Below are 12,584 nucleotides of genomic sequence, written 5' to 3' on the forward strand. Positions count from 1 at the left end.
TTTCCTCTACAGAGCGTGTGAAGGCTTGTCATATAGCTAGGGTTTAATTTATGCTTTATACATACGTCTGTAGCTGAGAATCTGATGTGTTATTTGACCCAGGAGAGCTGGGAAGATGGACAGGGTCATTATCTGCTTTTGTGGTGAAGAAAGATGTGGCTGATCCTGACCTCAAACAGAAAGCGACCCAATTTAAGACATGTTATAATGCTGTACTTTTCTTCCTGGCTTGACTCTGGAAGCAAAGGGCTGAAGTGTCACATAAGAGATGTTCCTCTCAAACAATTCTGGCAGTATAGATACATACACGTGTTCTCAGGAGGTTCCCAGCCTAATTTTCACAATTTTTAGCTTGTTTACATCAACTAAAAGTGTTGAGAGAGAAGGGTGAATCCAGCCAGGCATCATTAAAGGACACTTCTTATGGCTGTTGGGCTATCTCTCTGCACCATGGGGCTGATTTAATGGTCCTCTAGACCACTGCAAAAATACAGAAACACCACAAGATAAAAACATACTGGGCACCTGATAACACTTCCTCAGTGCCCTCCTACTCAAGTGTCCATATCAGCACCTTTGCTGGGCTAGTATCTCTGGTGGGATTAAACGTGGGAGGAGAGACTGTGGTAATGCAGCGATTCGGAAGAGTATTTGCATGCATCAGCAGCCCAAAGGGGCTGCAGAGTCACTATGCATCAGGCTCTGTGTAGCTGAGACCTGTGTGTTACATCTCTAAATATTTGGGGTCTGCCAGTCTGCCTGCCAGAGAGCAGGACTGAGCACTCAGGTGGGCTATCTAGATGCTTGAGAGACTTGCCCTTCTGTTTCCTTCATGGAGACTCTACGCTGTTTCTGTCTTGCTTTTCTGGTAGCTGTTTTCCTGACTCAGACGTAAACCATCTAAACTGAAAAAGTGTGCTGTTACTTATGTATGGAAAGCAAACCACATCTGGATTTCTGGGTTCTTATCAGAGCGTCTCAAAGCTTTGCTGCTTCTACCAATTAAGTGGAACTAATAAATCAGTCAGGCCTAATAAAACAGCCTGTCTCAAATCATTAATTTTCATGATGTCTACTAAAATTCTTTTCTTTAGCCCTGTTGGTAAGTTTGTTTAGGTGAGGGCAAAAAACCAGAAAAGAACATAATTCTCAGAGCTTGGCTACAGACTGTTGATAGGAACACACTTGAATTCTCACCTCCCATCCAGCTGGATCTCCTCCCCACAGTTCAGAAATACTCCTTATAAAACTCAAATGTCAGGAACACAGAGGCTAAGTTCTTTTTTTAGAGACTGCAGAACTATTTGCAGGAGAAAAAGCCCACACAGCTCTTTGACAGGGACAGACAGAACCCGTATCGTTCCCGGCTCAGGGCTGGGTTTTTGCATGTTCTCACTCCAAACTGGCACCAGGATTTTCAGAAGAGCCGAGCCCCGTGTATTTGCCTGTTCCAGGGCCAGGTTTCACTTGTGTGTTCCTTTAGCCTGTCTCGTGCTGCCCGTCGTGCCGTTGTGTTACTAAACACCAGAACTGCACAACGTGGAGCAGCAAATCGGCAGAGCCTTCTTAGACTTCTAGTCATTTCTCTCAGTGTCTGACTAGGACCCACAAGTCCCTTCAAGGTTATTTTGGCTTTAGGGGCCAGCCCTAAGAGCATGTGGGTTGTTCGAGGAGCACCACTGAATCCAGGAGCACTACGCGTGCTCCTGGGCAATCTACATGGACTATATGTGGGTGAAGACTTGCATTTGCAGGTTTGGGTTTGGAGGAATTGGTTAGCAGCTTGCATTGTGTTACTAAAACAGGGTAATAAATACATAGAACAGGTCATAAGTTTAAAAAGCCTTTGCTTAAAGAGGAGTTCCTTCCTGGAAAGATGTTATCAAGCCCTATTCAGGCAGGATTTCTGGAGCAGGGATTTGCATTCTCCCTTTGGAAGAATGGGAAGCAGGTCTCCTACAGTCAATGTACATCGCAGCTGTGCAAATTAACTTAAGGGAACCAGTAAGGAATGTGGGAATTTAGATTCACTTGAACATTCAGATATGGGGAGGCCACATTCCTTGTTTAATTCTTGTGTGCTTCAAAACATGTGATGGTTGAGAACATTTCTGACAAAAGAATCTTCCTTTCTGAGAATGAAGTTTTGTCAAAAATGAAAGGGTTTGCAGGAAAATGTCTACTTAAAAAAGGGTTTGCTTTTTCTGGCTCCTTTTTGACAATATAGAAGCATCATTTTAACAAAGTAAAGAATGTCAATTTACCATACCCATTTTGTTCCAATGATATAATACATCTTAATACTCTATTTGATATGTTCTATGATAATGTTTTGACGTTAGAGAACTGAGATGACTCAAATGTTATCAAAATGAAATGGTTTAATGTCTTTAAATCAGAATTTTCTAGAACTTTGAAATTCTGACTCAGCTCCAGTTTGGAGGAAAACTCCACTGACATATTTAGCATTCGTAGCAGGGTGATAACCTTGATTCTCAACAGCTCTGGGTTGGTCTCCGATAGTAATCATTGATACTGAAGTGTTACAGACAAACGTTTCTGTTACCTACACCACTGATGGACAAAATCTCTTAATACTCCCTAGGTTCAGACATCATAGCCTTTGCATGTTCCTCCAAGAGACCTTACAGGTCCAGAAACAGCTTCCAAAGGAGCACAGTAGCTCCAGATTCACTTGTTGCATTGTCTGTTCTGCTCTTGTTGCCAACTACAATGTCAAATACTATCCAGGCACCTTTAAATTTCAAGCCATCAACTCAGTTCATCTCAACAGCCTGTTGAACCACCCAGTACATGGTAATGCATTCCACATAACATGACTAAACTCCCTGGATTTGTGCCAGTGGCCTAGTTTACTTTGAGGTCAAGAATAAGAAGTTAAAATTTGGGGCTGTGCTTAATTTTACTATTTTAGAAGATAGCTGGTTTTATTTTTATAAGATTTATTGTTTGTTTATTTTTTTAATAGATTGTAAATCTTCAGTATACTTTGTATCTTTAGGATTATTTTTGTTTGTGGCATAAAAGCCAATGATCCCTTTTTGCTTATTCATCAACTGCAGATAAACACAATACAGTTAAAATACAAGACATAAAAGACGGAGACGCCATAACAAACAAACTAAAGATGCTTACGCAAGGGAAAATTAAACTGCATCTAGGGAAATCACATCACCGAACAGCTCCCTGTTAACATGCGTAGCAGCAAAACATACGCCCAGCATATGTGAACTGGCACACAAAACCCACAGACTACTTGTTGAAATCATCTCAAATGTGCATGAAAAATACCCAGTGGAGGATGTAGGCAGACTTGTATGGAGAGTGCCACAGTTTGAGATGCCCACTCAGGACCAACAGAAAAAATTAAAGGTGTGTTTTTTCAGTTTAGTTAAGATCCTTTCAATGTGCTCTGACTAGACATAAAGGTAGCTTACGTAAAGCCTTCTTTATATTCCTAGAGTAGTACCAAAATGGCCTTGACGTATGATAGTCAAGCCCTGAGGATCAGTCTTCAAAGACTAATCCCTTAGCTTCCTCTGTCCCTTCAGGGCAGTGGATGTTATTAAAGCATATTATTAACATACACATTATTATTAACATATAAAATGTGTTATTAAAGTAATGTTTCAGCCACTCATCAGTATTTACAGTACTACTTGACCTCTTATTTAAATAATAGGTAGATATTCCTGCAATAAATATTTGTTTATGAACAGTGACTTCTGTAAGCCAATGTGAATAGCACTTTAGATGCCAGTTGTATACAAAATGTTTTGCCCTCTGGTCCTCTGGTAACCAGATTGCAAAGCCAGCCTGACTCTGTTGGGGAGAAGCTTGCATTTTTGCTTATGAAATTCCCATCTCTGTGGTTCTGAAGGCTGAAACATGAAATACATCTGCTGTTCATTTCCAAAAAGCAATGGGATGTTTTACACAGCGGTTGTGAGGCTTATGTGTTCGTAGCAACATGCAGATGATTTATGTGCAAACATGCCATGACAGCAGGGAAGATGGGCACAAAACCGTTATCATGGCCTGTGACTATTCAGAGTCACATTCATCAAAAAAGGCTGCAGGAGATAAAGACAGATTAGCATCGATAAGAGGAGCTATGTAACGTGATTCTCTTTTGAGGGCATGTTGTGGACTTTCTGTTGCGTCTTGTAAACGAGAGCTCTAAAGACTGGTTTGCAGAGGCATTGTGTCCCAGTGGATGGTGGACACCTGCCTGCTTTTGAAAATCCAGCCCTCATACTCTTCTCCTTTTCCTTGGGGTGACATAGACGGGGATTCATAAAGAGGTTCCTAATGGTCTTTCAAGTGCTTGTTTTAAGCACAGGTTAGTCGGGAGTATCATCCGAGATCTTGTAAGGATAAAACAGGGTTCCTGGGTTTTTTTCTGCTTTCCCAGATGAGAAGGGCAGGATGAAGAGCAGAGAGCAAGCAGTGTCTTTCATTCTTTGAAAACAAACCGGTTTTATTTGGTAGTACAGCTGAGCGTAGGTGGGACTAATATGAAAGAAGAATGATGAACCTGGGTGACCTTCCACGTGAAGCAGGTCTAAGAAGGGTGGAACTGTTTGCCTTAGAGGCTAGATGTGTTAGATATGAAAAATTCTTAGGGGTAAATGATGGGTTGATAAGTTTTATTTATGCTGTCTCACTGAGAAGAGACACTCCAGGAAAATAAGCAGTTTAAAATTGGTATTCCTTTCCCTCACAAATACATGGTTAATCTCTGGGACTCACACCCATGTGAGGCAAAAGGGCATTCAACAGTCCAAGGCATTTACCAGGAGCATGAGAACAGCCTGAATTTAAGTAGCATAGATTCTAAAAAAGAAGAAGAAATTTTTGGAAGCAATATACCTTCATGTTTTGTTAGCCATATCTAATTAATAGGGCATAGAAGAAAGTTCCTGCTTTCCAAGTACTTTAGAAACAGCTTTCTAAGATCATCCTCTGAAGCTGCCTGCAGTCCATCCTGTACTAGACGGACCATTCATTTAATCTAATATGGCAATTCCATATCTACCATATAGCTGCGTACACTTTGATGGGAGAGAGTGAGTAAAGGAAGGCTGGCAAGAGGAAGAGGAGAAGTATTGTAAACTTCTTTTGAGTGGAAATAGGACACTAACCATGATTTTTGGACTTTTAATATTTTTTTTAGTTTGTTTCACTGCTTTCACAAGCTGTGTAATCAAGGCCTTGCAATCAGAGTGTACAGAGCTCTGTACTCTTGTTGGGAAGGTCTTGGATGGGAGCCTAGCTCCTGTTGCGAAATGGAAGACACAAACTGTAGTTGTCCTTCAGTGATCTGTGGATAGTTTACCTAAATTGTGGATTATCTAGATTGCAGATAATACAGTTGAAGGCAATGAAATGTTTGGCCACCTTGGCTTAGCTAGGCCTGGCAGCGTGGGGTGTGATGCAGGCTTGTGATCTTGGGCAAGAACAGGGCAAAAGTATGAAGCCAAGTTAGCTATGCTTAAAAACCACCTTGCATGGTGGCGTGAGGGATGAATGGAATATGCTACAGGCATGACACTGGAATGAATTTACCCATAATTATGTCTAACTCGGTGTTATGAAATATCTTTAATTGGCTGAGCAGGAGCATGGCTTGATCCTGTCGTTAGCCGGATTAACAGGCTCAAGGCCTTGGCTTCAGCTCCTTGCTCTGTCTCTGATTTCTCATGTCATTTTGGACAAGCCACTTAATATCTCACTGGCTTAACAGTGTGCAAGTACTTTCCTACCTCCTCTCAGCGTTAGGAGAGTAAGTATATCCTGAATAATGGAGGCAAAAAAAGTAGGCACCTTAGGCTAAGGGTAGCTGCTGCTCACAAGTGTTTTACATGTGTGCCTCTGGTTATGTCTCTCTCCTTACAGGCAGAGATCAGAGCTAGATTTGCCATCCGACATCACAAGATGATATGAAAAATGCCATGTATTTTTCACGAGGTAGGATGTAGAGCAAATGCTTTTGTTTCCTGTAGGACTGGTTGACATGTTAGAGAATTAGCTTCAATCCTTGGTTTGCAAATGCTCACTTGTTAAGTGCATGCAGGGAAGTGGAGCTGAGATTTCGTGCTGTTGCTGCAAGCTCACTTTTTGTTATCATCAGCAAACCAAGATTTTAAAGCAGTCAGACCCTCCAACACCACCTGATGGAACTCGCATCTAAAACATGGCACGTCTGTCTAGTCTTGCCCTGAGAAGCCGCCTTGAAGATTGCAAATCCTCCTGTCCAGGAGAGACCGTGCAAAGGCAGTAATCAAGACAACGTGTGGAAAGCTTCCCTTTGCAACCTGCACAATTAGTGACCTATTCAGAGAAACGTCCCCTTTTAGCTTTTCACTCTGCTAGACAATTTACCCTGTCTCAGCTGTCTCACCGCATTATGTCCTTCAAACCCCCTAGAATTAACGTTTGGAGCCAGCAGTGTTTGCTGGCTCCACAAGAAAAGCTGAGAGCGGAAAGGTCAGGTCGATTAAAGCACTTGATCAGAATCTTTAACATAAAGACGTCACAGGCAAAACAGTAACGCTACTTCACGCTCAGCTAAGAGCAAATGATTCATCAGGCAAGGCTGCTTATTTTTGGAGGATGGCCACGAAAAGAGAAGAGAACACGTTGGCTGTATCGATCGCGGTTGAAACAGGGGACCGCAGAGCCCCTCTCCAGTTTTGATGGAAATTTAATGTCAGAAATACATCATCCAATGTAAATATATCAATATATATTTTACATTGAATGGATTTTAAAAACATTCTGGCCCAGCTTAGCAGAATCATTTCGTCTCTGCACAAATCTCAGAGCTGTCATGTAGAGGAAAGGGCTATTTTGCAATGCTTTGCACAGCTCGATGCTGCTAAAGATACAACCTTTTTGTGAGCACTTCTGTAAAGGTGGCTGGAGAAGCAGGTGTGCTCTGAAATCCCCAGTGCTTTGGCCTCGAGGGTAGACCTTCAATGGGTGAAGATGTACCAGTGTTCAACAGATGCAGCCTCAAGGATGCTTTCAGCTGGCTTACTCCCGCTGCCTCCTGTGTCCAGCAATGATTGGAAATACTGTTCTAGCAGGCACCGCTGCCCAAGCAGCTGCATACATCTTGTGCTGCCTTCAGTCCCTGCTCATACCTTAAGCAGAGAGCTCCTGCTTACCCCCTTCCAGCATCCCGCTCCATCTATTCCTTGGTAAGAGCAGAGTGGGTCTCTGCAGCGGGAGAGGCAGCAGGCAGAAATGAGAGGCACGTGGTTGTACGTGGAGGTGGGATGAGCTGCTCTGGGAGCTGGCAGCCTGAGGAAGGGATCCAGAAATCCACATTCAAACCCCGTGGGTCTCAAAGGGGGATCATTCTGCTGTGACACCAGCCCAGCTGTTCCCCTCCCTCCTTGCACTCCCCTTCCTTCCTATCCCTCCCCCAGTGCTAATAAATATATACTTAATTCATTTAATTCCCATGGAGGTTTGACATCAAGGCACAGAACTCAAAGTTTACGAGATAAATGAGTGTGATGAAAAAAATGAAGCAATAGTTCAGGGAAGAAAATGCAGCCAAAGAGAATGACTGGTGAAGAGAAGGAAACATGAATTCCCACAGGATCATTCCCCAGAGGAGTGTGTGAAGGGAGGGGGCAGAGGAGTGTAAGTACGGTGTGACGAGGTGTAAGGTCAGGAGCACCAAGAAGTGGCAGTGTGGCAAGCAGGAGCTGCTGTGCAGATTTGCAGGAGTGGGCTTTCAGGGAGACGAAAGCCAGTGGAGGACCCTTCAGGTTGCTGAATCCAACCCCTGCAGTCGCTGGTGAGCAGGAGGGATGGTGAATGGACCATCACAGTGCCCACCCCAGCCTACATCTCAGCGCCTTGTAGCATACCTAAGACCTTCAGCGTGCAAGACCAAGTGTCATATGCTGCAAGAAGAGATCAAGACAGCCCCTGCGATACTGTGGCTGGAGGGACAGGAGAGGAAATTACTTTAGCAGCAGTGTTTGGGATGCACTGAAGAGGGGAGGTTGAAGAACAGTTTATTATAGACCCAAAGGGTACATCTGCATTGCATAATACAGCATAGTGTGGAGGCAGTCGCAGCTCTCTGTGCTTTGCCGGAGACTAATTCCTGGAAAGGGTAGCATAGCTGTACTCCTAATAGTCTAAACAAGCTAGCTCTTTCATGGCTAGTGCAGATATCTCTGCACTGCATTGCATAATGTAGACATACAATAAATTTATGTCAATAAAGCGTTTAAAATAATTCAAGGCCAGCTCTGCAATGACAAAACCATTGGTCACCAAAAGCAAAGGAATAAAAGGTGAAATGCAGTAGCAGCACTCCTGTGCCAAAGGTATGATCAGAAACACCCCACAGAGAGCAATACTTCACAATTTTTTGCAAGGCTCTTGTTTTCTCTGTAATGGTCTGCTACCTTTTGAGTCAATGCTCTCCTAATTTAGCCTGCAGTATCATGTAGTACCCAGCACACCCTCAATCTGCAATTGTGACTCTACCAGCCCCTCTACAGAATTAACTCAGCTCTGAATTAGTCATTCGACGTGCCAGCGCATGTAAAATAGACTCAAGTGAATCAGATTTTGTGTGCAGGGACTGAATTGCAGTAAATACAGCGATTCAGAGAATCTCGGTCTGCATCTGGGCTTCCATGTCCGGACGGATACTCTTTCACCGTTGGCCGCACAGCCTCTCCGAGCAGGACAGGCACACAAACGAGCTGGGAATGAAACCCCCAGCACCGCATCATACCTCATACCATATACCGCATACCATACCATACACTGCATACCATACCTCAGCGGTGCTGATATGGCAGCATAAAAAACATGGGGGCATAAAAGAGAAACCTAGGTGAGGGTTGGAGTAAAAAAGTGCCCAATGACAGTAAGAAAAAAAAAAAAAAAAGAGAGACACAAGAAAAAAAAATCTGAAAATGTCCTCCTAGGCTGAGCTGCTTCAGATCTGAGTGCCCGTCTAGCAGACACTGGGGAAGGGCACACGCAGCACGTCAGCCTGCATTAGGCTTGCCTGGGCTGAGGGAGCCGAACCCCGTAGGCAGTGTGTCGTCTGGTGATCCCAGCAAGGAGCAAAGTGAGGTGTGCTGGAAACGCTACCTTTACTGGTCGGAGCCCAGTGCAGAAGGCATCCCCCTTGCAAGCTCCGATGTGGCAACTTGAGATGCCAGGGATGCCTGCAGCGAGGTATTTATGAAGGGACATTGAGGAGGGAGATTGATCAGCATGGAAGGCTGAGAGTCTTGGACCTCGTTCAGCCAGAGCTGGGGGAAGCCAGCTGGGTCATTCACCTTGAGGACAGGCCAGTTCAAGAAATCTTGGGCAAGAGTGAGAAGGATTAAAAAGAACCAAAATGAGATTTTCTCCTCATGAAGATATTATATTAATTTTCTCACACTGTTTTTCTCCTGTGGAAGCAGTGGTGACCAGAGTGTGTAACATCAGTGGTACTGCCATGTTGGCAGTATATGTAGTGTGTGTGTGGGGGGGTGACAAGAATTAAATTTTGGTCTTCAGTTTCCAGCACTTCTTTTGGGATGGAATCAAGGCTTATCCCAAATCTAGAAGGGAGAGATCTAGGTTGAAAAGATGTGAGCTGTTATTTTACAAGATTATTTGACTTGTGTGACACGGCTGTCGGTTGGGGCAGAGATGATGTTGGAGATGCTCAGTTCAGCACTGTTGTCTGAACTGGACCTGGTGGGCCACAAGTGAACTCCCAACTTTTAGAGAGCTGATCTTCTGCCAGATGCTGCCTCCCCTGTTTGTTTCAGCCCAGACAAGCTTAGACTTGATCTGTACATCTACCCACAATGTCTCAGCTTTAATTATTAATGATATCCGTAAGAACTGTGACTGGGCTGCTAAACTCTGGATGGGGCTGTGCCCCCAAAGCAATCTAATCCTGATATTTCTTTCTCTGCAGGGGGTGGAGGGAAACGCAAAGGCAAAAGCAAAAAGTGGAAGGAAATCTTGAAATTCCCTCACATTAGCCAGTGTGAAGATCTCCGAAGAACAATAGGTAAGAGCTTTTCCCTTCTTTGGAAGTATTGCATAAATAAAACATGCTCTCAAAACTGGTTCAGCAGAACAGCATTCAGGGTACGCATCATTAAATGGAATCAGTTTAGAGATGGGCATGCAATGCACGTATGTCCCACGATGCTGCCGTGCAAACTCAACATTTTCTGGTTCCTAACAAGGCACTGTGGATCCAGCAGGAGAGACTGGCATAATGGACTTGCAAGGCAGGGTTTGGGGCTGGCAGCAGCCAGGCCCTTTGCTTTGCAAGCACAGGCTCTAGGAGCCAAAGGGACTTCACGGTTGGACAATACCTGGCATATGGGACAGGTGCTTTGACTCGGTACCTACCAGGACCAACGTGGCTGCAAAAGGATTTTCAGAAATGAATCCCCTCATCGCATCCTGCGTTCCCTTGTAATAAGTAGGTCTTATCAGGGAGGAAATGAGACTTGATGAAAGCAGAGAGATTGCTGCTGTCGTTGGAGGTTAATATTAATTATAGTCTGGATATGATGTTTGAAGCAACAGCCACTGCCCTCTGCCAGGAACGTTTGCTCAGCATTATCATCCTCTATTCAAACCACAACCGCAACACTACTTTATCTAGTTTTTTATAGGACATGTACAAGTTTTTTTTAAATTACTTTGTTTTATCAACGTGGGCCAAACAGATTTGGAAGGGAGCTTTCAGTGGCCATTTCCATAACACAGCATTTCTCCTGCTCATACCTGCCAAATTTCAGCATTCTTTTGACTGCTGCCTTGGCAAACAAGGCTAGCAGCCATCTCCTTGTGCATTCTCTATTGGAAAGCCCAGTATTACTGGTCTCGCCACAAGAGGTTAACTTCAGCAGTTGAGGCTCCTTTTCTCCCCTACACTGCCATAAAATCCAGCCACTGGCAGTGAATGAATGAAAGGCAAGAAACTGTAACAACTGAGATAAGGGGCAGCATAATTTGTCTAACTTGGGTGAACTCCTGGGGTCTGAGTGACAGTGCCCTGGCACTACTCACATTCAAAATTCACAGCGTGTTTATGCAGAGAAAATATGTGGAATGTTTTGAAACTCTTTTCATGGTCTCCTTCAATAAACTTTGCTTCCCTCATCTTCTGCTGTAGAGCTAAAAGGAGGCAAAGAAAAGAGGGGGGGACAGGAGAAAAGAGGGTAGGTTTTCGCAGTTTATGGCCACTCGACAAATACACAAACCCTGGAACAATTTGTGATGGTATAGAACCTGCTGGAAGCAAATCTGATTTAATATATTGTAATTTGCATAGGGAATTCTCTCTGTTGTTCTGTCAACCAAGGTTCCTACAGGGGAAAATGGCACCAGATAAATTGCTTGCTCTTTACAAAGGTGTAATATCCTAACATGAGTAGCCTTAAAAAAATAAGTCTGCTAATGATTTCTGTTTGTGAAATGCTGTTTCTGGCATTTTTTTGGTGTCAGCTTTGTCCTAAATGTAATTTGTTTTGCATTTTTTTTTGTGAATGAATTAGTGAAGTAACAGGGCAAGAGCCCTTGTGATGCTCTTGGTGGATTTGGCTTCACCGCAAAGATTACCTGTTGACTGGGAATTTTAGCAACTGACTTTTACACAACGGGGAATAAGGTCCAAATCCTTGTTCTGTGACTTTGATTTTTATTGAGTAGCTTTCCCGCTGAGCTGGATATGATTACACAAGGAATGAGGCACTGCTCAGCCCGCGTAAGGTCATCTGTCCTTGCTGGCTCTACCATTTTCCTGTTAATCTAGCTGAGATTGAAACATCCCAGACAAACAGTCGCTGTTTATAAACTTCTCCTTGCTCATACAGGGGATCTGACACATCTTGGATGAGCCAGACTCTCTGGATCTATAGCATGAAGTTGTTTGCAGACGTGTGGTTGATCTGAGGTGCTCGGGATGGATCTGTTGCATGTGCAGATCCATTGCACTGGGCTCTGTGTGGCTCATGGACATCCAGGGACGATTATCAGTCATTGCAGTCTGGCCTTACACCGCTTCTTTTACCGTCTCTGCCGAGGGAGAACAACTCCCTTGGCTTTAACGCATTCCCATTTGCTATTTTCTGCAAGTCCTTTAAAAGGATCTCAGGATTTCAGGGGACAAGGTGTCTCCACAGGTGATTTTGTGGGGGAATGTACTGAAACACCTTTCTTGAACCATCAGCTGAACTGCTCCATGACTTGCAGGGGATCCAACCACTTGGTGTGTCTGCCCATCAGTCCCTCCCCTAACAACTTCTTAGCCCATCGGTCAGTGCTAATCAAATTTGATCATGAAATAGAGACCCCAGAGAGGCTTTTTCCTCCAATCTCCATGGAAATAGGCAACCAGCAGAGAAGAACAACTTTATACAAGGAAAAGGCTACAGCCTCAGTTCGATGTGTTTAGAGATCAAGACAAATACTGGTGGGTTCTGCTCATCACAGACATCTTTGCTGTGTGTCAGCCTCCCAGTACTTCTGGTCAGACACAGTCTTGCCACTTTGCCACA

General features: G+C 43.9%; 1 protein-coding gene across 2 annotated transcripts in view; it reads left to right on the forward strand.

Annotated features, from left to right (window-relative positions):
* Nucleotides 1–12,584, forward strand: part of GRK5 (G protein-coupled receptor kinase 5) — a 161,516-nt gene that overhangs the window by 60,237 nt on the left and 88,695 nt on the right. Inside the window, exon 2 of one of the 2 annotated variants that reach the window (XM_069797096.1) lies at nucleotides 9,983–10,078. In XM_069797096.1, the coding sequence (XP_069653197.1) occupies nucleotides 9,983–10,078 (96 nt within the window). Of the gene's footprint in view, nucleotides 1–9,982; nucleotides 10,079–12,584 lie in introns of those variants that run through there. The other variant, XM_069797097.1, reaches the window with a different exon arrangement.

The sequence above is a fragment of the Haliaeetus albicilla genome, chromosome 11 (assembly GCF_947461875.1).
Source record: "Haliaeetus albicilla chromosome 11, bHalAlb1.1, whole genome shotgun sequence".
Lineage (NCBI taxonomy): Eukaryota > Metazoa > Chordata > Aves > Accipitriformes > Accipitridae > Haliaeetus > Haliaeetus albicilla.